General features: G+C 49.1%; 1 protein-coding gene across 1 annotated transcript in view; it reads right to left on the bottom strand.

The window, feature by feature from the left end:
• LOC125947001 (glucoside xylosyltransferase 1-like) overlaps window positions 1–23023 on the bottom strand; it is an 84301-nt gene extending 61278 nt beyond the window's left edge. The window contains exon 1 of the mRNA XM_049671275.1: window positions 22714–23023. Coding sequence (XP_049527232.1) covers window positions 22714–23010 — 297 coding nt within the window. The 5' untranslated portion in view covers window positions 23011–23023. The remainder of the gene's footprint in view (window positions 1–22713) is intronic.
• Between the last annotated feature and the right edge of the window lie 2236 nt (window positions 23024–25259).

Genomic DNA, 25259 nt, shown 5'->3' with positions numbered 1-25259 from the left:
ACGGCGGTTTTGCTCGCGAACGGAGCACGGCTACAGTTAAACGCCTCCGCATCCCATGCTGCGCAGTTCGCAGATGCCGACAGCAAGCTGCTCGCATAACACGACAAATGCTCCGCTGACGCTGGCACGGCCAGCGGTACGCTTCGCCTAAGACGGGCTGGCACCGCAGCAACACCGGGTATCCGAGAAGCGCTGAGTCCACGTCCACGTTACCGGCACGATAACTCGTCACACGCCGGTTGCCATTCGCGGGCCGCCGTTCGACTGCGGTTTTTGCTCGCGAACGGCGAGATGTCCTTGCCGTGAGCAGAGAGGACGAGACTGGGACTCATTTGTGCGGCTGCCTCAACGCCGCTGATCGCTCGGCGGCGCCGATATCGTCGCTAGGCCTTTTCTGGTTCCCTTCAAAGCTAAAACGGACGGCGCTTCGAAATGAAATACCGACGCTCACAAGCCGCAATATTTTCTTGTCGTTGTTATCGCTCTTCACAATAATCGTACACAAAGAAGGAAAATGCGCTGATATTAGCGGCGCCGTCGGCTGCGATGCGAGCACAGCCGAGCACGTCGTCTCCCGGCAGTAGCCGTGCACTGCAGCTGAGCTGCAGCCGATGTTTTCGTTGCCGGTGGTGGAGGCGCGCAGCTTCGCGGTCGTCAATTGGCCCATTGATCGTGCAGCGGGCATGGCGCCGGCCGAACCGCCGTCTCCTTTGGACACCTCTCGCGCGGCAGACGTTCTACGGCACTGGCGGCCGGTTTGCCGTCGGTATATGTGCCGCTAGCGTGGACGTGCCTTAACCGGAAGTAGGCAGTGTTTTGAAAAGCGCGTTGGCGATGACGTATGTCACGTGACCTTTCGAGAAGCAGTCGGCGACGAGGGGAGACCAACCGATGAGGTGAGTAGCGAAGGAAAGAGCGAAACGAGCGAGGGCCGTTTTTCGATCATCAAACGCGTGTATCTCCGCTATTACGGCACCATCTCGAAAAATTCTCGAGGCTACGTGTTCGTTGTAGACTCGTGCACAACTGCAACACCACAACTAAATTTCGACCTCTGGGTGGTTTAGGGGCCCTTTAAGGAGGATGTATGAATAGTTTTTCTGTGACATTTCAACAAGAAGATAACTGGATGAGAGTTTCATTGCTTCGTATTTTTCCGTATTATTTTCTTAAGTGTCCTAGCGATCAAAAAAGTCGAAGTTTCGCCCGAAAGGCGGAGCATCAATTGCGAGAGCAAATTTACTAGTAGAGTATACGGAGTAAGGATATTAGTTTTATGGGCTGCATAAACTTGGACACATTCTCTTACTAACTGAATTAACAAGCATGGTGCCAGCTCGCTCAAGCAAACATGCATAGATCACACTCGATGACCGCACACAACCACTGTCAAAACGCCGGCGTGAGCAAGCAGTGAGCGAAGGTTCGTGCGGTCTATCGCTTCAATGGAAACTGAGCGGCGAAAGCACAGTGCATACAGAGGTCACAGCCGTGTGGTAGCGACTACACCGATCGCCACACGGGCGGCAGCTGGTGGACCGGTTTCGCTCCCTGCCCAACTCCGGCATGGGGCGCCGCGTCGCCGAGTTCGCCAGCCTTGTCGGCCCGGGACCGTCGTGTGCGTGGCTACCGCCCCCTCCGCATCGCCGCCGCCGGCTAGACATCCGCACCACCGTGCCTGGCGTCAGAGGGAAGCGCAACACCGCCACCTGCGCCCTGCGACAGGAGACGGCCGCGGTCATCGAGGAGCAGCTCTCCGGCCGCGTGCTTGCGTACACCGACGGCTCTGTGCTCCGAGACGGCGCGGCTTCGGCGGCCTGCGTTGCCCCCGAACTCTCGGCACAGAGCCAGTGCCGTGTCCTGCGCGCGGTGTCCTCCACGCATGCGGAGCTGGCCGCCATTGACCTGGCTGCCGAGCTGCTGCTCGAACTTCCTGTCCGGCGAGCGGCCTCCTGACGGTCTCACGGGCGGCGCTGTGCATGCTGGCCAGAGAGGATCACGGCCCCACGCTCATCTGCCGGCTCCAGTGCAAGCTTGACGGCGTTTACGAGCGGGGCTGCGACCTCGTCTTCCAGTGGGTACCTTCTCACGTTGGCCTGCAGGGAAACGAGGAAGCAGACCGGCTCGCAAAGGAGGCCCATTCCTCGCCGGTCCCGCTGTCGCGGTTCGTGACACGGTTTGACATCGCCCGCCACTCCGTGGCCGGCTATCTGAACGCGCAGACTCCGGACCCTCGCGTCGCCGGCGGCGTGCCCCCCAAGTTGCTGCCCCGCAGGGGCCTGAGCCGGCGAGACCGCGCTCTCATCCTGTGACTCCGCATCGGCTGCGGCCGGACGGCCGAAAGGTTGCATCGGCTGTCGGGGGAGGGCTCACCGTCCTGTGATGGGTGCGCCGACATTGAGACGGTTGAGCACGCCCTCCTTCAGTGCTCCGCAAGTGCATCGGAGCGCGGCGCACTTGTTACGACATACAGTCGCCTCGGGCTGCCCGCGGATACTACGCAGCAGCTCCTGTTCGCGGCCACACACCCCTCCATTGCCAGGCACGCCTTCTCGGCGTTACTTGTTTATCTGGAGGAAGCCAACCTGCGCGCTCGGTTGTGAGTCGTGCCGTCTTCACCTCGTGGCCTTGCCGCTCGGTTTTTCTTTTTTTCCCTCTCTTTTATTTTTATTTTTTTATTATTACCCCCCCCCACTTTCTCTCTACCCTGTCACTATATCTCCCTCACCCCCTTCCCTGTACAGCGCTGTTGAGGTGCCCTCCTCCGAGAGGCAGTTACGGCGCTGTACTTTTCTCATATCTTCTAAGAATCACTCACACACACAAAGATCGCTTTCAAGATACGGTGCGCGCGACAGCCGGCGGGTTGTCGGCGCAAAGTACAAGTACGCAGCTGTTGACTGAGTAGAAGCCGCCCCCCCCCTCCCTCCCGCGCTGCCTTCCCGCTTTCCTCCTTTCGCGTGGAAGATTGTGTCGCTAGTTCCCCTTGCGCCCGGTCGCAAGATACGCTAAACGTCGCCTCCCATCCCCCCACGGCTTTTCGTACAACGTCATGTTTTCTCGTCGCCGTGCGTTCGCTCTCCGTGAAAGCGCGCGTCCGTCGTGCACTTTCACTTGCACATACAGCATACGGCGCGCGGCGATGAGTTTACCGCCGTTGGACTATATATGGAACCTCACGGCGACGACGACGACGACGGCAGGAATGCGCTTGGAGTGTCCATATAATTGCTATCGCAATAACACAGACATCGAAGCAACTGAGTCGGTGTCTACAAGAGAGTGGTTAATCAGAAAAAGTGGAAAGCGATCACAATCAGATCAGATTCTGTCAAAGCTTTCTTCGGTGCTGCCCCTTTTCAGGAACCGATCAGGTTTTTGGAAGAAGCAGTCAGGCGATATGGATACGCCGACGGCTCCTACAACGTCACCTGTGCTTCACCGTCTTATTCACAGGAAGTTCCCGGGGCTCTCCGCCTGGGAACAGACGAGGAGCCCATTGGCCGGAGCTTCACCATGGCCCCGACCGCCACAATTCATACTTTATACCCTTCACCTCAAAACCATTCCCCACGGTGCGGATGACAGCTTCGGTAAGGGGGCTGAGGGTCCGTGGTCCTGCCAAGCACTATCTCCTTGATATTCAAGGTGCCCTTGCGGACCGTGTGTGCATCTCTGTCGTCCGTGCTGTTTCTTGCGTTGGACAAGTAAATTCAAAGACGAATCAAGACCAACTAGCCCGGCTTTTAGTTCTGTTAGTCCATGCTGTGGGTCTTAAGCATTTCTACCAGCAATAACGTACTCTGGGACATTGTTTTATGTATGAGTGTTATTTATATTTTTAGATTGAGTTCTTGCTCTCGTGTTGTCAGCATCAGGACGATGCTTTTTTAGAAGGCGCTCTAAAGGATGTTGAAAAAGGCAGGAGGGCCCGAAAAGTAATTTCGCCCCAGAAACGTGGGAGGTCGCCGTTTTCGACCCTCGCAGAAAGCAAAACCAGCGGGGGGCTTCGTTAGTGGGTCAGGAGGCGATCTTCGGCCGCAAAGAACCCCCGTCCCCAGCTCGGTGCATCGTAAAATGGTGCACGTGCGGTCCGGTGACGCGGGGGAGGGGGTGGCGTTGGGAGCTGTATGGCCCAGAAGCGTCAACTGAAGCGCGAACGGCTGCCCTCTCGCGCGCTGCCTAAGACGGATCACCTGCAAGACCACATTAGGGTAGCAATGGGCATGTCCCGGTTGCAAAGAAGCCACTTCAGAGCCGCAGGGATTGTGGCGGGCTCTTGAGCGACGGGTCGGCACCAGAGGCGCAGTCCGTCTTTGGAATGACAGTTTTATGGGCCCGCCAGAGACGAACCATGCGCAGGACGGCATTGTGCATCGATGGGCGTGCTTCGGTGGGGTGCCCTTTACTGCATGTAGTGGGTGATTTTCAATTAAGGCTGGAGAACGGGCGACTCGGGTGTTTCTTTCACCGACAGTGTTCTGGGGAAACACCGGGATATTTTAACATGTAGCAGAGTGGAACAGTTCGGGCGCTATTTGTTTATTTCTTGTTTTTGTTTTCTTTCTCTCCCTCTATCTCTCTGAATGTTCCGAGAAACGCAGGGAGAAAGTGAGAGAAGTAGTGACAAGTGAGTGACCGCCCAGCTGACCCAATCAGGCCCTGTGGTGTCGTGATTTGCCTTGAGGGGATTTGGGAGTCGCAACCGAAGGATTAAAACCGGGCTCCCGACCCCTCACGAGTGTTCCGGACGTAGGGAAGGTGCTCTGCATTGTCGGCTTTGTCGAGTTATGGCGCCGGTTCCAGTGTGAACGAAGGTCTGGACGTATGAGCGGTGTTATGCAGTATCGGCTATGTCGAGTGTTACGTCAGACTCACTGTAAATAGATGTTGATATACACGGTGTTTCAGCGAACACTTGCAAAGTTTAAGGTTGCCTGTGGCAGATAGCCCAATTCTAGTTAATGAGCTGGTCTACTCGAAGAGGCGGACATTACTTGTACAAAGAATTGAAATGCATAATCGACTAATTAAAAATACTAATTAAGTTTTTAACTAATTACCTGATGGGCATATTGCAATTTACAAATTGTAGCCCTGGAGTTCGCAAAGTGGATCCACTTGGAACAAATTCTCGGGATGACACCAGTTTGGAGATATTAATTCCCTAACTTTGGGGAGAAATGCATTGGCGTTCCAGTTAATTTTGTGCTTCAATAAAAACAGCGACGTTTTGTTAAAAACCTAACTGGAACGCCAATGCATTTCTCCGCAAAGTTCGGGAATTAATATCTCGAAACTGGTGTATTACCAAGAATTTGTTTCAAGTGGATCCGCCTTGCGAACTGCACGGCTACAATTTGTAAATTGCAATATGGGCCATCAGGTAATTAGTTTTAAACTTAATCAGTGAACTTTCATTAATTATTCAATTATGCATTTCAATTTCTTGTGCAAATAATGTCCGCCTGTTCGAGTAGACCAGCTCATGAACTAGAATTGGGCTATCTGCCACAGGCAACCTTTAAGAATTTTTGAAAGTGTTCGCTGAAACACCCTGTTTATATGTTGTGTACATACAGTCATAATTTCACGTACAGACGTCTATGGCGTCCCTTCTCTAATGGAAGAGGAGAAACGACGACTGCGGCAGCTGAAGGAAAGTTTCCATACCAAATAAGCTGGTCACGCCAGCTTGGCGCACTCAGGGCTAACAAAGTAGGAAGAGGAAAACTTTAGTGGGGCATTGACAAATGTGCTTATTTATCCTTTTTCCGCGGACTGCATTTCACCCGCTAACAGCTTAAAGTTATCGCTCAGCGCAAAACGCGCCTACTTGACTTGAGACTTTCTCGAATGTTATAGTTGATTCCATCTGCTTTGTACGATCTCGCTGAACTTTGCGTGAACTGTGTCGGTAGGCTCTGCGTGAGGCTAGGGCTGAAGGCAAGCTTCGGAGCCAGCCACACAGTCGTTCCGTCGTACTCCCCAACCCGTAGCGCGTGCAATCGCAGCTACGTAAGGGTTCGGGCGGATAAGGCAACCAGGGCCGCGATTTTGTAGCGAGGCATTATGACTTATTCTACTCTAGTCTTATCATCCACCTCTCACGGCCGGCGGATCCCGTTGATAACGCGAGCGGACCGTCGCTCCGACCACTGACAAAGCGCGATAAGCGCGAAAAGGCATTATTACCGGATAGGCATCGCTATACCCACCCAGCGCAGTCAACTGCAACAATATTTATTGCAGCGAGCAATAATGCGCACTTGCAGAGGGAAGTCCACTCTGCAATAAGTAATAAACAGGCTTGCCTCGTTGCGTTGTTAGTCACGCAAGCGAGGTCACTCGCGGGTTACAGCAGATAAAATCCGTTCCGGCAGGTTCGAGTTAGGGACGCCAGAGAGAGTAAGAGAGATTGGGTCCATAGAGAAAGAAATTCAACAAGAGGGGACACTCGGCAAAAACTGGCAACAGGAAACACGTCACCATACGTCACGCTATACTTTTGATGCCGAACGTTAGCTGCCGCGAGCATCGAAAAAAAAAAAGTGAAATTAAGTTAACAGGCATTGATTTATTTTTAAAATTATTTGCCGCGAAAACTAAAACGTTTTGCGTATAAATGAAGTTAAGCTTTGCGATTTATTTCCCTTGCCTTACCTAGCGACAGGCCAATGACGCGCCAGATGCATGCGTGATCCGCCAGACACTTCCCCGAAGCCAGCGAGGACGGCTGCGCGCGCGTTTGAGCGCTCACGCGCGGCGACCCGTCTGTCTCTCTCTCTCTCTTTTTTTTAAATGTAACCTGGTTTCCTCTCGGCGTATTCTTGCGTTCCTTCCGCACTGGGTCAAGACACCACTGCATTATTGCACTACGGCAAGGCGAGAAATCTTGTTTTACAGTCTACGACGCAATTATGCTTACGGCACGGGACCGAGACTTAAGACGCAGTTAGCGAAAAACAGCTCGGCCATCCTGGCGCAGTTAATTTGAGTTAATGAATCGTGCTGGGACAGGTTTCCGACGCTTCCTAGGGGATTATGGTAACTTATTTCGGTTTTCAGGCATGGAGTGGTGCCTGACACCGGCAAAAAAACATATTGCCGAAAGCTACACTGTAAACGAAAATACCCCCACATGGGAATTTTACCAAGGTGATGTGCCCTATATACTCCCATCCTTGAATATTTATTCCGATGTATGGGAGGAATACAACGGCATTCCCTCGTTTCACTCCGCTCACAACCTGTGGGAGGATAAGGGCGGACATGACGTGATTTTATTCCGCCTTCAAAATTTTGTTCTCCCCGGGAACTCCGCACAGGGAGTTTTAAAAAACTCCCCCGCCGGAACAGGTTAGTCACGTGGTGCTTCCCATAAGGCTGTGCGCCGCGCCAGCGACCGGCCGCGTTCGGCGGAGTCGGCGATGCTCATGGCTGACGGTTTGTTTACATCTGTGAAGTGTCGTTCCGTGCCAGCGTTTCGCCGATTTTCTTTCCTATACTTCCTTCCAGAAAGTGTTATAGGCGTGCCTGAAGCTCACTGTATCTCATCTTCATGTGCGTTAGCTGTGATCACTCTGCTGACAACGATGAATGCAAGAGCAACGATTTCAAGTGCGGAAAAAGGCTTAGTTGTGACCACGAAGCTGCCGGTTGACTCGTGATGTCGGCTCGGGTTTCTGGCTGTGCTTCCGTGTTGCGTGACCTTGACTTGTGTTCCTCAGTGTGTTAAATACCACTTTTATGTCCTTTTGAGTATATTCTGACTACGTCCGGTGTAAAGTGCCGCGTAGCAATGGCAACAGCAGCCACTGTTCGAGCGACAACGTCCGTGATAGCCGCACATGAATGCCATATTCTGACTTCGTCACGGTGCTGTGCTGCCAGTAAGTTAGACCGTGGTGCAAGCAACTCTTTTATGAATCTGTGTACGGATATCCTCGCCCAAGAAATACGGTAGGACGTGAGTACGTACTGTGAATATAGCTTCTTACTGAGCGATGTGAATTGAATTCTTATCGCGCAGTTCTGTTTTGATCACGTCGTTGCTTCGGATATTGCATTAACATCATGCTCCATCCAACATACTGATTTAGGTGCATACCTGCTGGCTCCGAGCGTGAGGATTCGTTTGCCAGATCAGCGATATGGCTCCGTTTCACAGCCGAGAGACATTGCTTAGACGCGGAGCAAATAGTGCGGTCAAAAAAATGTATGACTACGCAATTTTCGGTGTTACGTAGGCTGCTACGGGTCATGCTCACATGTAATAAATTATTGTCCTGCCACAATTCTTTCGCACGAAGCTAATTTTGTCATGAAGCACGCGCACGTACATTTTTCTTGCGTACTATAACTAACGCACTACTTTTTGGCCACGGACGCCGGCAGTGTGTGAAGTCGCTTCAGCGCTCACGGAATGGCATTCTAATTTTGAAAATTATGCCATGAACGTTTTTTCAATATTCTAAGTTAACAGTTCCGTGTGGATTTAGGTTTCATGTTACTTTCAGAGAGGCCGATCTCATATGTGCGAGCCTGTGAGTCGTAATTCTGAAAACACTACAGCTGCTCGCTAGGCCGTCTCGAGGCCCACATTATCGTGGCTATATATACTGGCAGGGTTGCTTGTTGTTGTGTGTCGAGTGTGCGTTGTATGTCTTTCACAGCTCCTCATCGGGTGTTTCTGAAATGTTTGTGTTTATGTATTCCTTGGTCTGTCTGGTCTCGTTCACTTGTTTCGCAGAATTTGGCTTGTGCGTATATTTCGGAATTTGACCCGAAGCCTCTACATGAAAATTCTCCACGCAAATTTACGTCTTTTTTTATACTCCCGGTGCACCTCCAAAAAACTCCGTCCAGCTCGAAATAAAAAATAAAAATGACAGAAAAAAAAACCTCCGAAGGCACCACGCAAAAATTCCGCACGCACGGAGTAAAAATTATACTCCGATCATTCGGAGCATAATAAACTCCCAACCGGGGGGTCGCTAGAGGACAAGCATTATACTCCCACCTGAGAGTTATTTCCGTTTACAGTGTAGTGGGGCTATCCTAGTTCAGGTGCAACGAAACCAGGCAGGCCCACTAAGCTTCATCAAAGTCACTCCCTCACCAGAACAGGAATTGGCCTCCCTGGTGCAGTATTCGGCCACTACCTCCCTCATGATTCCGACAATTAAGTAATTGGAGATCGCAGGGAGAGGCCTTCGTCCTGCAGTGGATTTAAATATAGGCTGATGATGATTTCGGTTTTTGAGGCACAGTGGTCGCAGAGGGCGCCGTGTCGCAGTTAGCGAGAACTAACTCGGCCGTGTTGCGTAGCCTAGGGCATCTTCCTAGGAGAAGTTTGTGCCGCTTTCTCGGACGCCAGACATTACTGAAAAGTAATTTCGTTACTTTCTGGGGTACTTCTGAGGCACGCTGGCCGCACAGCGCGCTGTGACGCAGTTAGCGATAAAACCCCTATATATAAAAAGTAGCGACACTCCCCTCCTCCGCCTTCCATCCTCCTCGTTTCTCCTCTCTTTCGCGCTCCTTTTTCGACCGTTGCGCCGCCTACACCGCTTGAAACACGTGCACTTGTTTATCTTTCGCCGCTGATCAGATTCGACGATCGCCGACTGTGTTCGCCGCTATCGTTGTGCTCCTCGCCAGTCGGTAGACGCTTCTCGGGCGAAAATGGCGATGGAGCGTGATCGTTAACAAACGCAGCCAGCGCCCGGCGGCGCGACGGTCCACGTGATGCCATTAGGCCAATACCGACGCGGCGTCGGCCTCGGACAGGGTGTGCGAGGAGGCGGCGGCATTCTTCAAAGCGTGACGCTACGTTTTATATATAGGGGCTTTAGTTAGCGATAAGCATCTCGGCCGGGGTGATAAAATTAGTTTGGCGTGTAATGAATCTCAGAGGGACAAGTTTGGGACGTTTTTTGTGGCCCCGCAACAACATATACCTTCTTTCCGTACTCACGCCTGTTGAAAACGCGATGGGCGATTGCCAAGAGTGATAACATGGGAGCATAGAGAAAGAAATACAACAAGAGGGGACACTCGGCAGAAACTGGCAGCAGGAAACACGCCACCCTACGTCATGCTATACTTTTGACACCGATCGTTAGCTGCCGCGAGCATCGAAAGAAAAAGAAAGTGAACTTAAGTTAACAGGCATTGATTTATTTTTTTAATTCTTTGCCGCGAAAACTAAAACGTTTTGCGTATAAATGAACTTAAGCTTTGCGACTTATTTTCCTTGCCTTACCTAGCCACAGGTCAATGACGCGCCAGATACATGCGTCATCCGCCAGACACTCCCCCGAAGCCAGCGAGGATGGCTGCGCGCGCGTTTGAGCGCTCGCGCGCGGCGACCCGTCTGTCTCCTTCTTTTTTTCTTTTTTAAATGTATCCTGGTTTATTGGGCTCTCGGCGTATTCTTGCGTTCATTCTGCACTGGGACAAGACACCACTGCACTATTGGACTACGCAAGGTGAGAAATCTTGTTTCACAGTCTACGACGCAATTAGGCTTACGGCACGGGACCGATACTTAAGACGCAGTTAGCGAAAAACAGCTCGGCCATCCTGGCGCAGTTAATTTGAGTTAATGAATCGTGCTGAGACATGTTTCCGACGCTTCCTATGGGACTATTGTAACTTATTTCGGTTTTTGAGCCACACTGGCCGCACAGGGCGCCGTGTCGCAGTTAGCGAGAACTCAGCCGTGGTGTGTAGTCTAGTGCATCTTGCTAGGAGAAGTTTGTGCCGCTTTCTCTGACGCCAGACATTACTGAAATGTAATTTCGTTACTTTCTGGGGTACTTTTGAGGCACGCTGGCCGCACAGCGCGCTGTGACGCAGTTAGCGATAAGCAGCTCGGCCGTGGTGATAAAGTTTGGCGTGTAATGAATCTTAGAGGGACAAGTCTGTGACGTTTTTTGTGGCTCCGCAACAACATATAGACCTTTTCACAAACCGACGTTTGAGCAGCGCCATTTGCCGACGCGGGCGACGTCTAGCGTCAGAACATGTTATGCCACCATTTTGGACTGTGCGCCTTGCGAGAGCAGGCCGGCCGCACTTCGGTTGTGTGATCTTCGCCGAGCATTATTTCGATTGTTTTCTTCCGTTTCGCTTGTCTTGTGCGGCTTGACTTGTTACATGTTTCACGTGCTCGCGTGAGCGCTCCGTGTGGTGTGCCATGGCAACAGCAAGCCCAGCCAGTGGATGTGGTGTTTCGTCGTCGGTAGCGGCGGCAGCCGCGTCTGCTTCGTCGAAACCTGGCGTGCTAATCAGCGGTATATTTCATTGTTATTTCTGGACACATGTGACCGTATCGTCGATTGAATCTGATCACCATTAGGTTTCGCGGTTGAGGGTTGCCTCATTTAGCGAAAGCAGGCGCGTACGTAGCTGTCGGGCAATGCTTAGAACCAGGCGCCGGCGGCCTGACGACGCGTGTCAGTGGTTGGTAGATATGCGGTGGTTACTCCATACGCTTCCGACGCAACTGAACAGCTCAATCATGCAAAATTTATTGGATCTGGTGCGGTGCAGTGTGCTTATAACCAAATGTCAAAGCATAAGCGTGGCGATCGAGCAGCGCGGTACCTGCAGCGAACCGACGCGCGACAGTGATCACAGAAGCCAGCGCAACTGATACAGCCCAGGTGCTAGATTTTTATTTTTAGTATTTAGTAGTTATTTATTTATACATACTGTCAATCCCAATAGGGATTATAACATGACTTGTTATAAAGATATATTTGTTTACCTATTTCTTACGTTTGTTTACCTGGAATGGCTTTTCTTTCGAATGTCTGAATTTGGAACAAGCTTCGCTCACGGTGAACCTTAACGTAGATCGTGCGCGAAGTTTGTATTGAAGATATCGCGTACGGAAAGAATTGTTCATGTGCGCTATCTCTGAAGCGAAATAAGCCAATAATATTGCAGCGTTAGGGCCATCTCTGCTCTTTCTCTAGTTTCTGTGCAATGTTCATAATCAAGTAATGTCGAGTCTTGACAATTGTCGAATAAATACATATGCGTATGACTGCAAACTACTACTGACCGTGAGTGAAAAGCGCTTAGTGGTCAGCGAAGCGGTCACTGCACGCACGTAAGTATTTCACTTGATCGACTGTGCGAATAATTTTTTTTTCGTTGCTGTTATTCTTGAAAATATGATGCTATTGTCCGCGCGTACCCATGCGAATACCATTTTTTACGTTCTAACTTGCGCGGGCTCATTTAGCGTGTTTCTACGCCATGCACAGTTAGCGCATTACGGTTCCCGAACTCTAGCACTGGCGCTAGGCCGCGCTGATGAGGTTGACACGTTCGTTTTTGCATTCTCTTGCTGCCCAAGCACATAGACAACGCTCAAAGATGGGTGAGCTCGATGCAGCACCACACTGTTGAAGTTATTAACTTTATGGGCAGGGCCGCGCAGGGTGCGTGTGAACGCAGAGTGAATGTTTTGGTGGACACAGGGTCTGCATACATCTTCCATAGGACAGGATTTTTCCAGATCGTTGCGAAATGTATTTACCGACTAGTTCTCTCGCAGAGTGCTTCAATTTGTGTTATACCGGTGTCACACGGCCATTTTGATGGCGATCGAGACCGATCTGGATCAGAATGTTCGACCGCGATTGGCTCCCATCCGCAGATTGAGCAAAGAAGCCAATCGCGACCAAGAAATTCGACCCATATCGGCCTCGATCACGATCAAACGTGCGCCGTGTGGCCCCCGTATTAGGCAGTGGAATGAAGTCGTGTTTGTAAGAATAACAAATGTAGCCTCTGCCACTACATACGAGAAAATATTGCATCGAAGAGCTGACAATTCTCGCAACCTATTGGGAAATGTGCCGAAAAAGGTTTACCAAAATGCGTTATTTTACTTATGTGTGCATTGGTTCACATTAGACTGAAATGCCAAGTCCTCAGGTGATGCAGGAAACCGGTGAAACGTGAACATATCACATCGGCAGTGGTCTCGCGGAGTGCTGTGTTGTGGACACACTTAGTCCCCAAAATCGTTATTTTCCGCTGGTTGTTTGTGCACCCATAAACTGCACAGTGCTGGCCTGTAGCCTTTTGATGAGTATATATGCCATTATTTACGAGCGTAAGTAATTCGTGACAAAAATAAACGGAAACATCGAAGGAAAGCTACCACTCCGCAATGCAAGCGCAAGGCAAGCTCACAGTCCAGACCGAACAGGCAACACTGACACATACTCTCCACGCCAGACCGTCGGAAGCTCTCTCGTGAAAACGTCTATACCTTCTTTCGGTACTCACGCCTGTTGAAAACGCGATGGCCGGTTGCCAAGAGTGATAACATGGGGTGTGCTGCTGGCGCCGGCAGAACGCGCGAACGACGAACATATCAGAAACTTGTAATTCGAAAATTACGTCTTCTAAAGGACTGAAAAAAGGCATTGCACCCACGCATTTGTCTTGAGAGCCTGTTGCGTCCGTCTCTATGTATGTAGCGTACCGTCGCGTCGCCCGAGGCCAAGTTTTGGAAACGCAAAGTCGCTCGTGTACTTGTGCTGCCAAAGTGCAGGAAATAATACCCGGAAATGGGGGAACGCTTGGAAATCAGATGTTTTCATATATGTTTGGGATGAGTCAGGTATTTTCTACGCCATGTATGTAAAAGCGAATTGCTTTTTGTAAGGCCGCCCATTCACCGCTTTCGCACGTTTCGCCTCTACACGCAGTATTCCTATGTCTAAATACCAAAATGACTCATGCTTGTAACATGCTGTTACGTGCTTGCAAATGTAACATGCTTGTAATTTACTTTTTTTCAGCTGGTGCCGTCCGGTGGAGCTTCATACAGGAACTACTGCCTTACCTGCTGGTGTCACAACGTTGGATGAACGCACAAAAAGCGCGGAACGAGCTTTTATATAGAGCAAAATAAATATTTCCTTATTGCACAAAAGGTCTTGCGTCTACTTTGTGAAATTGCACGCGGCACAGATTCGATGGGACTTTACGAGATCGTTCGCAATCATTTTTACTCAATAATAAACCGATTCTGCACGAAGAGCAAAAAAAAAAGGGGGGGGGGGGCGCAGCCGGCGTGCTAGCTTGCGTTCAAAATGCGCGCGCTCAAAATCGAAACCGGAAGTGATTGACACCGACCGCTTGGCACGCTGCAGTCAATTCGGCCGCTGGGCCCTATGGGAGTGTCCCCTCTTGTTGAATTCCTTTCTCTATGATGGGAGTGTGATGCTGGCGCCGGCAGAACGCGCGAAAGATAACGCCGAGGAACATGTCAGAAACTTGTAATTCGAAAATTCCGTCTTCATAAGAACTGAAAACAGGCTCTGCACCAACGAATTTGTCTTGAGTGCCTGTTGCGTCCGTCTCTGTGTATGTAGCGTACCGTCGCATCGCCCTAGGCCAAGTTTTGGACACGTGAAGTCGCCCGTGTATTTGTGCTGCCAAACTGCAGGAAATAATGCCCGGAAATGGGGGAACGCTTGGAAATCAGATGTTTTCATATTTTATGGTATTGTTTGGGATGAGTCGGGTATTTTCTACGCCATGTATGTAAGAGCGAATTGCTTTTGTTTGTAATGCCGCCCATTCACCACTTTCGCACGTTTCGCCTCTACATGCAGTATTCCTATGTCTAAATACCAAAATGACACATGCTTGTAACATGCTGTTACGTGCTTGTAAATGTAATATGCTTGTAATTTACTTTTTTTCACCTGGTGCCGTCCGGTGGAGCTTCATACAGGAAATACTGCATACCTGGGGTCACAACGTTGGATGAACGCACAAAGCGCAGAAGGAGCTTTTATATAGAAATAAATATTTCCACATTTCACAAAAGGGCTTGCGTCTACTTTGTGAAATTGCACGTGGCACAGATTCGATGGGACTTGACGAGATCGTTCGCAATCATTTTTACCAAATAAGAAACCGATTCCGCACGAAAAGCAAAAAAAAAGAAAGGAAGGAAGGGGGGGGGGGGCGCAGCCGGCGTGCTAGCTTGCGTTCAAAGTGCGCGCGCCCAAAACCGAAACCGGAAGTGATTTATGCCGACCGCTTGGCGAGCTGCAGTCAATTCGGCCGCTGGGCTCTATGGGAGTGTCCCCTCTTGTTGAATTCCTGGTGGGTCTCCCTCGATGGCGCTCTTTTATGCCATTTTACCTTCTTGCGAGGAGAATCGCCTCCTCGCCCGTCGGATACGTTCCCCTTTCCCGCGAGGGTACGCGCTTCGCGAGAGGCTAGCGAGAACCGGAAGAGGGCGAAGAGAACATGTGTCCGCAACGTGCGCACGCGACGACGAGAATACGAGGGAGAAGGTGGATGCCTGTGCTCCCCACAGATCAGATTGTATGCGCGACATGAATTGTGTAGTACATTGAGGAAGGCACGCGGACACCAGCGATTACGCTGGAACTTTCGACGAGTCATGTACAAAAGCCGACGCGCTTGCCCCGCAGATCAGATATTAGACGATCGCTGACTCTGCTCGCCGCCATCGTTGCGCCTTGAATGTCACTTGCCTTTAAGGCTGATTCACACTAGGCTGACACGACAATGATTTTTGTGTGCCGACTGATGACGACAGCAGTGTACAGGACGGAAAAGGCCGTGGCCAATGGTTCAAAGGAAGGAAAAAGCTGTCGCCAACAGTCGGCAGACCAAAATCGGCCTAATGTGAATGAGCCTTTAGTGGCATAAGTTCCCCCAATAAAGAGTTAGTTTTGTGATACACAGCTCTTGCTACGGTGTTCTTCACCGTCACTGCTACGTGACAGTGTTATGAAGCGTGTATGACGACGATGGCGTGACCAGGACGGTATATCGAGAGTCGGGTGGCGAGGCTGGACGATGGCACGATCACGACTGCGTGGCCATGAGAGCCTGACAACAGATGCGTGATAGCGACTGTCCCTTGACGACGACCATCGAATTGCGACAGTATGATTACAATAGAATGATGAATAAACATTGACATCGATGGAACGACGAAAGGAGGTATGACGATGACGACAATGAGATGACGTTACCGAAGCAAAAACGATAAAACGACAGAGCGACACCGACTGCATGACAATGTTATCAAGACGATTGTGTGAAAACGACGGCATGACGTAATTTGGATGACCCATTTGGAATGAAGGCAATGGGACCATCACGGCGACCTCACGAGGTCGGTGTCACCACCAATGCACGACATCTGTATGATGATGTTGGCGCGACGATGGCAGCATGACGAGACTCCGCTGACAAAGCTAGAATGGCGACGATGCAACGACCGCGACAGCCTCAGCACATACTTAGTGGCACAAGGTATTAGAGAACTTGGGTTACTTATTCGGGGTAGAAGGCGTGGCGACGATGACATGACCAGAGGCAGGCTACGAATCTGATTGACAACGAAGGAACTACCACGACGGCATCTCGACCACGAGCGCATACCTAGTGGCCCAGGCGGGTAAACTTCGGCCTCTGGGTCGACGTAAGAGACGGACGGACGGACTTAAAACGGCTGAAGTGGGCAAAAATGCTAATCGCATTAAAACTGAACATCTGTGTTCCTTCCGGGTCGGCATCATGTAGCATATGGCTATCTCTTCAAGGCGAATGTTCGCACCTTGTTTATGAATGTAACCAAATACCGAATGTAGCGCGGGAAGTTTGGACGTCATAGCCTTTAACGCCTACTCGCGAACGTTCATAACTTTGTCAGTGCCAGCTCAATGTGACATCGGAATCGTCGCTGGCGGACAAGTCGATGACTACACTAAGCGGCATTTGTTGAAAACGCACTGGTGCCCTCCGGATAGCTAGAGTTTTCCATACTCTGTAAATATGCCATTTCGTGGACACCGAGACAGCGGAACACTTGCGCGCTCAATTGACAGGTATACTGTCGATGCCAACGTAACTCAGTTCATCCTGACAGGGGAAGTACTCAATGAATGGGGTCTAAAAATACTGAAGGGCCTAGAACTCGACCTCGGCAAGTACGTTGGCACAGCGACAGATGGCTGCAGCGTCATTGTGTCAGAGCTACTTGGTGCCGTGTCCGAAATAGAGCGGTGTGCCCCAAACGCAGTTCGCTCCCTGTTCTTTAGCCATGCACTCAACTTGTGGTTATCCAAGTCATCGCGCGTTCAAGCCGTCAGGAACGCAGTAGGGATGATGAAAGAGATAATGTACTTCTCTACCGCATCACCAAAATGAAATAGTGTAATGAAATACACATTTGGCCACCAACTTAAAGGCCTTTGCGGGAGTGGATGGGTGGAACGACATGAAAGTGTCGTCCAGTTTCGAGACTGACTTTGCTCCCGAGCTAATGATCTCGACGCTGTCGCCAACTGGAGAGAACTGCAAAGCTCTGCAAAAGCGAGTACGCTCCGCGTCGCTATTGGCGATGGCGATTTTATACCTCCTACCAGAAAGAGTACGTCGATATGCACACAGCACGGACCTCGTCGACAGACCTAGTAACTGTTGTAACTGCTCTGAAAAAATGCGAAGAGGTATTCACACTTCTCTATACGAGCAAGTGGTCGCGCTGGCGGATGAGGTTGCTACAAAGCTGCGGCTCTCTTGCATACCGAAGAGACAGACCCACAGGTCCGACAATCCAGCGCTCGATAGAGAGAGCTTCTACAGGATGTCGGTATACATCCTACTACTGGATACTGTGTTGGCAGACCTCAAATTGAAGTTTCACGAAGACACTTTTGGAGTCTGTGGACTGTTCATATTTATGCCGTCTCAGCTGTATACCATACGACAACGCAAAAGCCCTAACGCAGATTGCCCAGTGGTGTGATTGACTCATTGGAAGGCATGCCCCGATAACTGCAAACGTTATTGAAGCCGAACTGCGGCCATGGAGGAAAAAGTGGAAGCGCGAAAGCAAAGGAGAAGCGGACATCTCTTCAACTGCTGTTGATGCGCTCGACATCTGCGACGGCGATATCTTCCCTTCGATCAAGACACTTCTGCAAATTCTGGCCGCTCTCCCTGTCACCATTGGCAGCGTCGAAGGGCCTTTTCTCCACGCTTCATCACTTCAAGACATGGCAGTGATCACAGATGAGTGAAAGTTACCTTAGCGGCCTCGCCTTGCTACATACCGAAGAGACATCCCTGTTTTTTTGTGAATAAGTTATCAATCGATTCGCCAATAGAAATCATGAACGACGGAGGTTGGAATTTGTGGTGTAACACTAGCTTGCTATTCGCCACTTCAAGCAGACTTTCTAATAAAACTGCCTAAATAAACCAAGCCGATATTCTAGTTCTCTAGACATTACTATTGTTTCAGTATTGTTCCTACACAGTTTATAACATAAACTGACGTCTTTATATATTTTTTTGCAATAATGACACGTTGTTTAAAAATTCTAGCATGCCCTTCTCATTGTCAGTTTTGAGGAAGGGCATGAAGATATTTTGGGGCAAAAGTCAACGATTATTTGCAATGTTTTCGTGATCTTCGTGCACTCTTTCAACTTCAGTCAATTTCGATATACATATCGAATTGTCGCTGAATAATGCGGTCGCGTGCATACACGTTACACGTGCATTTCGTTCCCCGAGCTGCACTTAGTGAAACACTCGAAAAGCACTTTTATGTAGCACGCATTGGGCAACAGAAAGCTGTATCGGTAGGTTCTCATGTTGCTCTGCGAGTTTCTCATTGACACTTTTCATCTAATTATAATAATTGAGAAGTTGATTATTTAGAGCAATTATCTAATTAGACGGAATGCAAAAAATCGTCTGAGGATCTCCAAGCGACGGCAAACATTACCTTCTTTCTGTCCAGCTACGTAGCATTTGCATATTGACACGTATGCATGTTTATATTTCACAGGTGGCCGCTTTCCACCGGCTAACAAATGTTAAACGTTATCGCTCGGCGCAAGACGCGCCTGCATTGGAAGCTTCTCGAACGTTATCGATGCTTCTATCCGTCGTCTGTGGTCAGCGACGCTCATGTAATCTGATTGTATGAGCGACGCGAATTGTCTAGAACTTTCTGGAAGGCACGCGGGTACCAGGGATTAAACTGGAACTTTCGATGACTCATGTAGAAAAGCCGACGCGTTTCGCCGCTGATCAGATTTCGACGATCGCCGACTGTGTTCGCCGCTATCGTTCTGCTTCGAGTTCAACTTGCTTTTGTGGGCACAGGTTCGCCCAATAAAAAAGTCCGTTTCGTTATTCACAGTTTTGCGACTGTTTTCTTCAGCGTCACTACTACGTGATATTTAAAGTTTGGCCCAAGTTAACTGAAACACCTCGTATTTGCTCAGAGAAGAGAGGCATGTTGTGCGCACCCAATTTCTTGTGAAAACCTCTCTGGCGCAAACGGCCTGGCGCAAAGCAATGGTTGTGCCGTCGAGGTGGCATTTTGGTCGCGCAAGACAGTCACTGGTTGTCAGGCCACATCACTGTCCGCAGAAAAACATTCAGCAGATAGAGGATGCAGCGCGTGACGGTTTCTCGTAAGAAACAAAACTCCGCAAACTCCAAAGGTAACTGCCAACTGCGGAGAGGCCCCAACGCTCGCGTTGAAGGCGGCGGTGGTGCCGCGTCGCGGAGGCGCGCCGAAGCACAATCCGGCGACATAAGGCCGTTTCACGTGGCGCGATTGGGGCGATAAATATCGTTCTGTCGCGCACGTCGCAGAGCGATTTTCCCTGGCAGCTTTCACATGCGTCTTTGACCGCGCGATTTCCGTCGCAGCGACGCCCAAGGTTACTCCCTGCTCACGAAGTATCCATGCCTGCATCGTTAAATAAAAACAACATGGAAACTAGTCAAATATTACAATTTCATATAATTTTTTTTGAAAACAGGATAGTACACAATTTTTCAGCCTTTAAAAGCATTGATACTTTGCTCCGCTGAGCTTCCAACACGCGGTAAAACAGGAAAGCACCTATTTCCACGGCGCTTGCTGTTACGTCACGTTGCTCCGCCCACATCGCGCCGATCGCTGCGACTCGGCGACGGAATTACCAACATGTTGGAATCCCGTCGCGGAGAGCCCGCGACGTCGCGGCGGTCGCTGACTGACGGAATTCGCTGTGTCGCTGTGTGAAAATCGTGCCATGTGAATGGGCCTATTAGCCCCGAGAACGACCTACAGGGGCGCTGCGAGCGCCGCTCGCGTGACATCAAGGCACGGACTCGCGCCTGTCGTCTGCTGCCGTTCGGGCGCTGTCCGGGCGCCTTCTGCAGTGTTTCCGTTTGTTCGATGCCGTTCCCTGTGCTTGTGTACTTATGACAGTCATCTCAAATACATTTTTCGACATCTTCAATTGCGCAAACTTATTCAAAGAGCTTATTTCCTAGACGACAATTTAATTCTCAAGGGCAACGCTGCAGTGCCAGCCAAAGGAGCTCCGACCAGCCCATTGCGTGTTTTTCATGCGCGGATCAGGACTTTGCAGATTGAGGGACTAATAAAAAAGCATAAATAGCACGTGACTAACAAAAGCATAAAGGCATAAACATAGCACATAAGAATCCTCTTAGGATACCATACCTACATATGACTGCTACATTTACCTTGATTTTAACCCATTAAAGCGTGTTTGCTTATGACCAGTAGCTCATGATATAATATCTAATTTTTCATTACTTCACAGAAACGCTCGGCAGTAACACGAGGAACTGACAGTGCAGTTTAGATTCAACCAGGACCACTGGTTCCTTTAACTGCTTCTCAAAATTAAGCCGTTCTTCAACGGTTAATTTCAAGTGGCGGTAATTTGAAGTAAAGCTAATTGAGGCTTACAGATATTTGCAGAATATGCAAAGGAATGTACCAATATTTATTCACTGTTCCGTGCTACACGTTAAACTGACTTTTGCAATTTACTGCTGCTTGTTCTTTGAGGAACAGAAACCACGAATCTGTTTGGCAAACTGACACAGACTGCCCGGCCCAAATTGTTTAGTGAAATATGCCTTTTCGACCGTATGATTGCAGCTAGAAAGAAGCCGAAGCCTCATTCATTAGCAGTATGAGGATTATTGAAGATATCATTATTCCCCTGTGGAGGTCAAAAATTATATGAATTCATTTGACGCTTGAGGTGTCATCTCTATGAGGCGGGTATGTGAGGTTCCTTTTTATGTACTCACGAAGAAAATAGTTCTCAGTTTGTGTAGTAAGACAACGCAGGATCGAGACATGGTGAGGCAGAAGGCGTTTGAATTTTCCCCTTCAGCGCAGCCTAAGCTGCGCTGTATAGCTTCGAGTATACCTTAGGCATTGCAATTGGCGCTTAAAGAACTGCTTCATGGTTTCAATTCGCAGTTGTAGTGAACTGATGGGTTTCGCGAATATTGCGTGCCTCGTCATAACCACAGTCGGAAGATTTAGTTGCGTAAGGGCTGTGCCATGACATCGATAAAGGCAACTGAGGTCACCATGACACATTTTCTCGCGAGCAGTTGATAGGCTCTCGATCTTAACCACGAAACTGTTCTTTCAGGCGATTGCTGTAATGGTATTCGTGAAATATATACATACTATACGTGACGCGCCGTCATGTTAAGAGCCATGAGCAATGCGTTTTCTGGGTGCCTGTATCAGAGAACGGTGCAAGCGTTAGCAAACGTTTTCATGCAAAATGCGCCCCTAACTCTTCCTTTTACGCATTAATAAAGTAGCCATATTTGACTAGAACAACTGACCCTAGTAATAAGAGTCATCATGAAAGATTGGCTGTGCAGTTTCCTTCTAACACACATTTATAATATTGACATCCAATACCAAGATTTTCTTCCTTGTAAAATGCAATGTTTCTCATAGTTAAGCACTAAGGGAATGTTAAGTGCTTTGCGGAGCATCGTACGCAACTGCGTGTGTTGAAACTGCAGACATTCTTTTTACGCAAAGTTTATGGACAGACGCATTGCAAAACCATTGCAATGCTACATAACTTGCGATATCCACGCCTAATACTTTCAAGACTCGCGGTTTTGAAGAAGAAACTGCCGTTCAGGCATGGCAGAAAAAAGAAGCCGGCATATCCTTCAATAAGTACGGCTCAAGCCACCAATACCCCAAGCATGCACGAAGAGAACGGCGCGCGCAGCAGCCGATCGAGCGCCGTCCTGGCCGTGACGGCACTCGTAGAGGGCGCCACTCTAACTTCTCGCCACTAATAGCCGGCGTCACCTCAATGCACGGCGCCAGCCGACGAGTGAGCCCATTACCCAGTCTAGCTCAATTTAGCCGTGTCTGTGTCGGGCGAAGCGAGCGCGCACCTGCGCCGGCGGTTACTAGGCAACGCGAGGTGACGTCATCGCTACTGCTTCGGCGCATGCGCGGTTAGGCGAGGTTGGGCCAGGTGGTGCGCAGCTGTGACTTGGTTGTTGCTGGGAAACATCGGGGAGTTTTCTGCGGACTTCGGACGTTTCTCCTCCAGCTTTAACAGTTACGCTATTAATAATTTGATTCGCGTAGCGGGGTACTTTCACTGACTATTATAGGATTTCGAATTGAAGCTGATTTCAAGGTGTGTAGGAAAGGAAGCTGTATGCTCCAAAATGTAGTGCCTGTTGGAGAGCTTGACTTGCGAACTGTACGCCCCTGCGGTGGTGTGTGCGTTCGAAACGCAAAATGTCCGTAAGTGCATCGTGTGGCCTCTATTTGAGAGTCATGCCCTTTAATGTACCTACCGCTTTCATGGCTTGGTGAACAGCGACAAACCCGGACTCAGGTTGCGTTGTGAATGCGTCCCTCCAACCGTGCAGCACGGCCACTGGGCCGTCGGAGCAGACGGCAATCATATTGCAGTGCTCAAAGAGGTAGTTCCAACGACAGGTAATTCTATGGAGCGTTTCACGATGTTGAGAGAACAGGATATTCAGCAGGTCCTGGTCTCCATACGGGATGCGCCCTTTGAACTGCTTCTTTAGGACACGCAGGCGCTCCTTCATGTTGAAAGAACGCATGCGCGTGAGGTTCATCAACATGACGCCTGCGTTGATCCCTGCAACGGCAAAGTAAATAATTCAGAACAAGCGTGGAGAAGGTGCTTCGTACCTTTGCTTTGTTCATCTGGTCACCTGGTGTTACTTAGCGGCAAAGGACCTAATGAAGAAACGACAAAGCATGAATATATCCAACTCAAGAAACCAGATATAATTCGCTGAACTGCCAAAATTCATCAACAAGAAGAAAGTAAGGGAGATTCGAATTATAATGTGGGACACATTGAGGAAGCCGTAAATAATGGTTGCAGCATGAAATCAGCGAGAAGAAAGCTGGGTATAAGACAAGGCAAGATGTATGCACTGAAGGATAAGCAGGGTAATATCATCAGCAATTTCGATGACATAGTAAAAGCAGCGGAAGAATTCTAGACTGACCTGTACAGTGCCCAGAGCAGCCGAGCTACTTTCATTTGAAGTAGTGATGAACAGAATACAGAGGCCCCTTCTATAACTAGCGATGAAGTTAGAAGGGCCTTGAAAGACATGACCAGGGGAAAAGCTGCTGGAGAAGATGGAGTAACAGTCGATTTAATCAAGGGTGAAAGAGATATCATACTTGAAAAGCTAGCGGCCCTTTATACGCAATGCCTCACGACTTCAAATGTGTCAGAAAGCTGGAAGAACGCCTACATTATACTCACCCATAAGAAGGGATACATTAAAGAAGTAAAGAATTATAGACCCATTAACTTGCTCTTAGTATTGTATAAAATGTTCACCAAGGTAATTTCCCACAGAATGAGGGCAACACTTGACTTCAGCCAACCAAGAGAACAGGCTGGCTTCAGGAAGGAATATTCTACGATGGATCCTATCCATGTCATCAACCAGGTAGTAGAGAAATCTTCGGAGTACAATCAACCTCTCTATATGATTTTCATAGATATCAAAAAAGCATTTGATTCAGTAGAGATACAAGCAGTCATATATGCATTACGTAACCAAGAAGTATAGGATGCATACGTGAATATATTGGCAAACATCTACAAGGATTGCGCAGCAACCTTGGTTCTCCACAAGAAACGTAGAAAGTTACCTATCAAGAAAGGGGTCTCGCAAGAGGACACAATCTCTCCAATGCTATTCACTGCATGCTTGGAAGAAGTACTGAAGTTCTTAGACTGGGAAGGCTTAGGAGTGAGGATCGACGGCGAATATCTCAACAACCTTCGGTTTGCAGATGACATTGTCCTATTCAGCAGCAATGGGGACGAATTACAGCAAGTGATTGAGGACCTTAACCGAGAAAGTTGAAGAATAATATCCAGAAGACAAAGATAATGTTCAAAAAAATTATGGGGTCTTACGTGCCAAAACAACGATTTGATTATGAGGCACGCCATAGTGGGAGACTCCGGAAATTTGGATTACCTGGGGTTCTTTAACGTGAACCCAAATCTATAAATATAATTTTCAATAGCCTGGCAAGGGAACAAGAATTCAGGATCGCCAGTCAGCCTCTAGAGTCTGTAAAGGAGTACGTTTATCTAGGTCAATTACTCACAGGGGACCGTGATCATGAGAAAAAAATTTATAGAAGAATAAAATTGGGCTGGAGTGCATCGGCAAGCATTGCCAGATCCTGACTGGGAGATTACCACTGCCGTTGAAAATAAAAGTGTACAATCATTGCATTCTACCGGTGCTAACATATGGGGCAGAAACTTGGAGGCCTTAATGTACATGAAGCAAGTTGTGGATCAGAGAACAAACGGGGATAGCCGATATTATCGTGGACATTAGGCGGAAAAAGTGGAGCGGGGAAGACCATGTAATGCGTAGGATGGATAACCGGTGGACCATTAGAGTTACAGAATAGATACCAAGAGAAGGGAAGCGCAGTCGAGGCCGGCATAAAACTAGGTGGAGTGATGAAGCTAGGAAATTCGCAGGCGCAAGTTGGAATCTGCTAGCGCAAGACAGGGGTAATTGGAGATCGCAGGGAGGGGTCTGTCCTGCAGTGGACATAAATATAGGATGATGATGATTATTATTATTTTATTGCACAACACCGGACACGGTAGCCAACCGTTATTAAACCTCAGAAGAAATTAATAGCACAATGCATATGATCAGGCAAATAACATTTTGTTACACTTAAGTGATGGTTTTAAAAAATGGTCACCCTATAACACTATTGCACAAAAGCTACTGAACTGAAATGATATACTAGTGCATATTTAAAAACAATTTTATACTACAACAACAATAATAATAATAATAATAAT

This window comes from Dermacentor silvarum, chromosome 7 (assembly GCF_013339745.2).
Source record: "Dermacentor silvarum isolate Dsil-2018 chromosome 7, BIME_Dsil_1.4, whole genome shotgun sequence".
Taxonomy (NCBI): domain Eukaryota; kingdom Metazoa; phylum Arthropoda; class Arachnida; order Ixodida; family Ixodidae; genus Dermacentor; species Dermacentor silvarum.
This window is presented reverse-complemented; position numbering and strand designations above follow the sequence as displayed.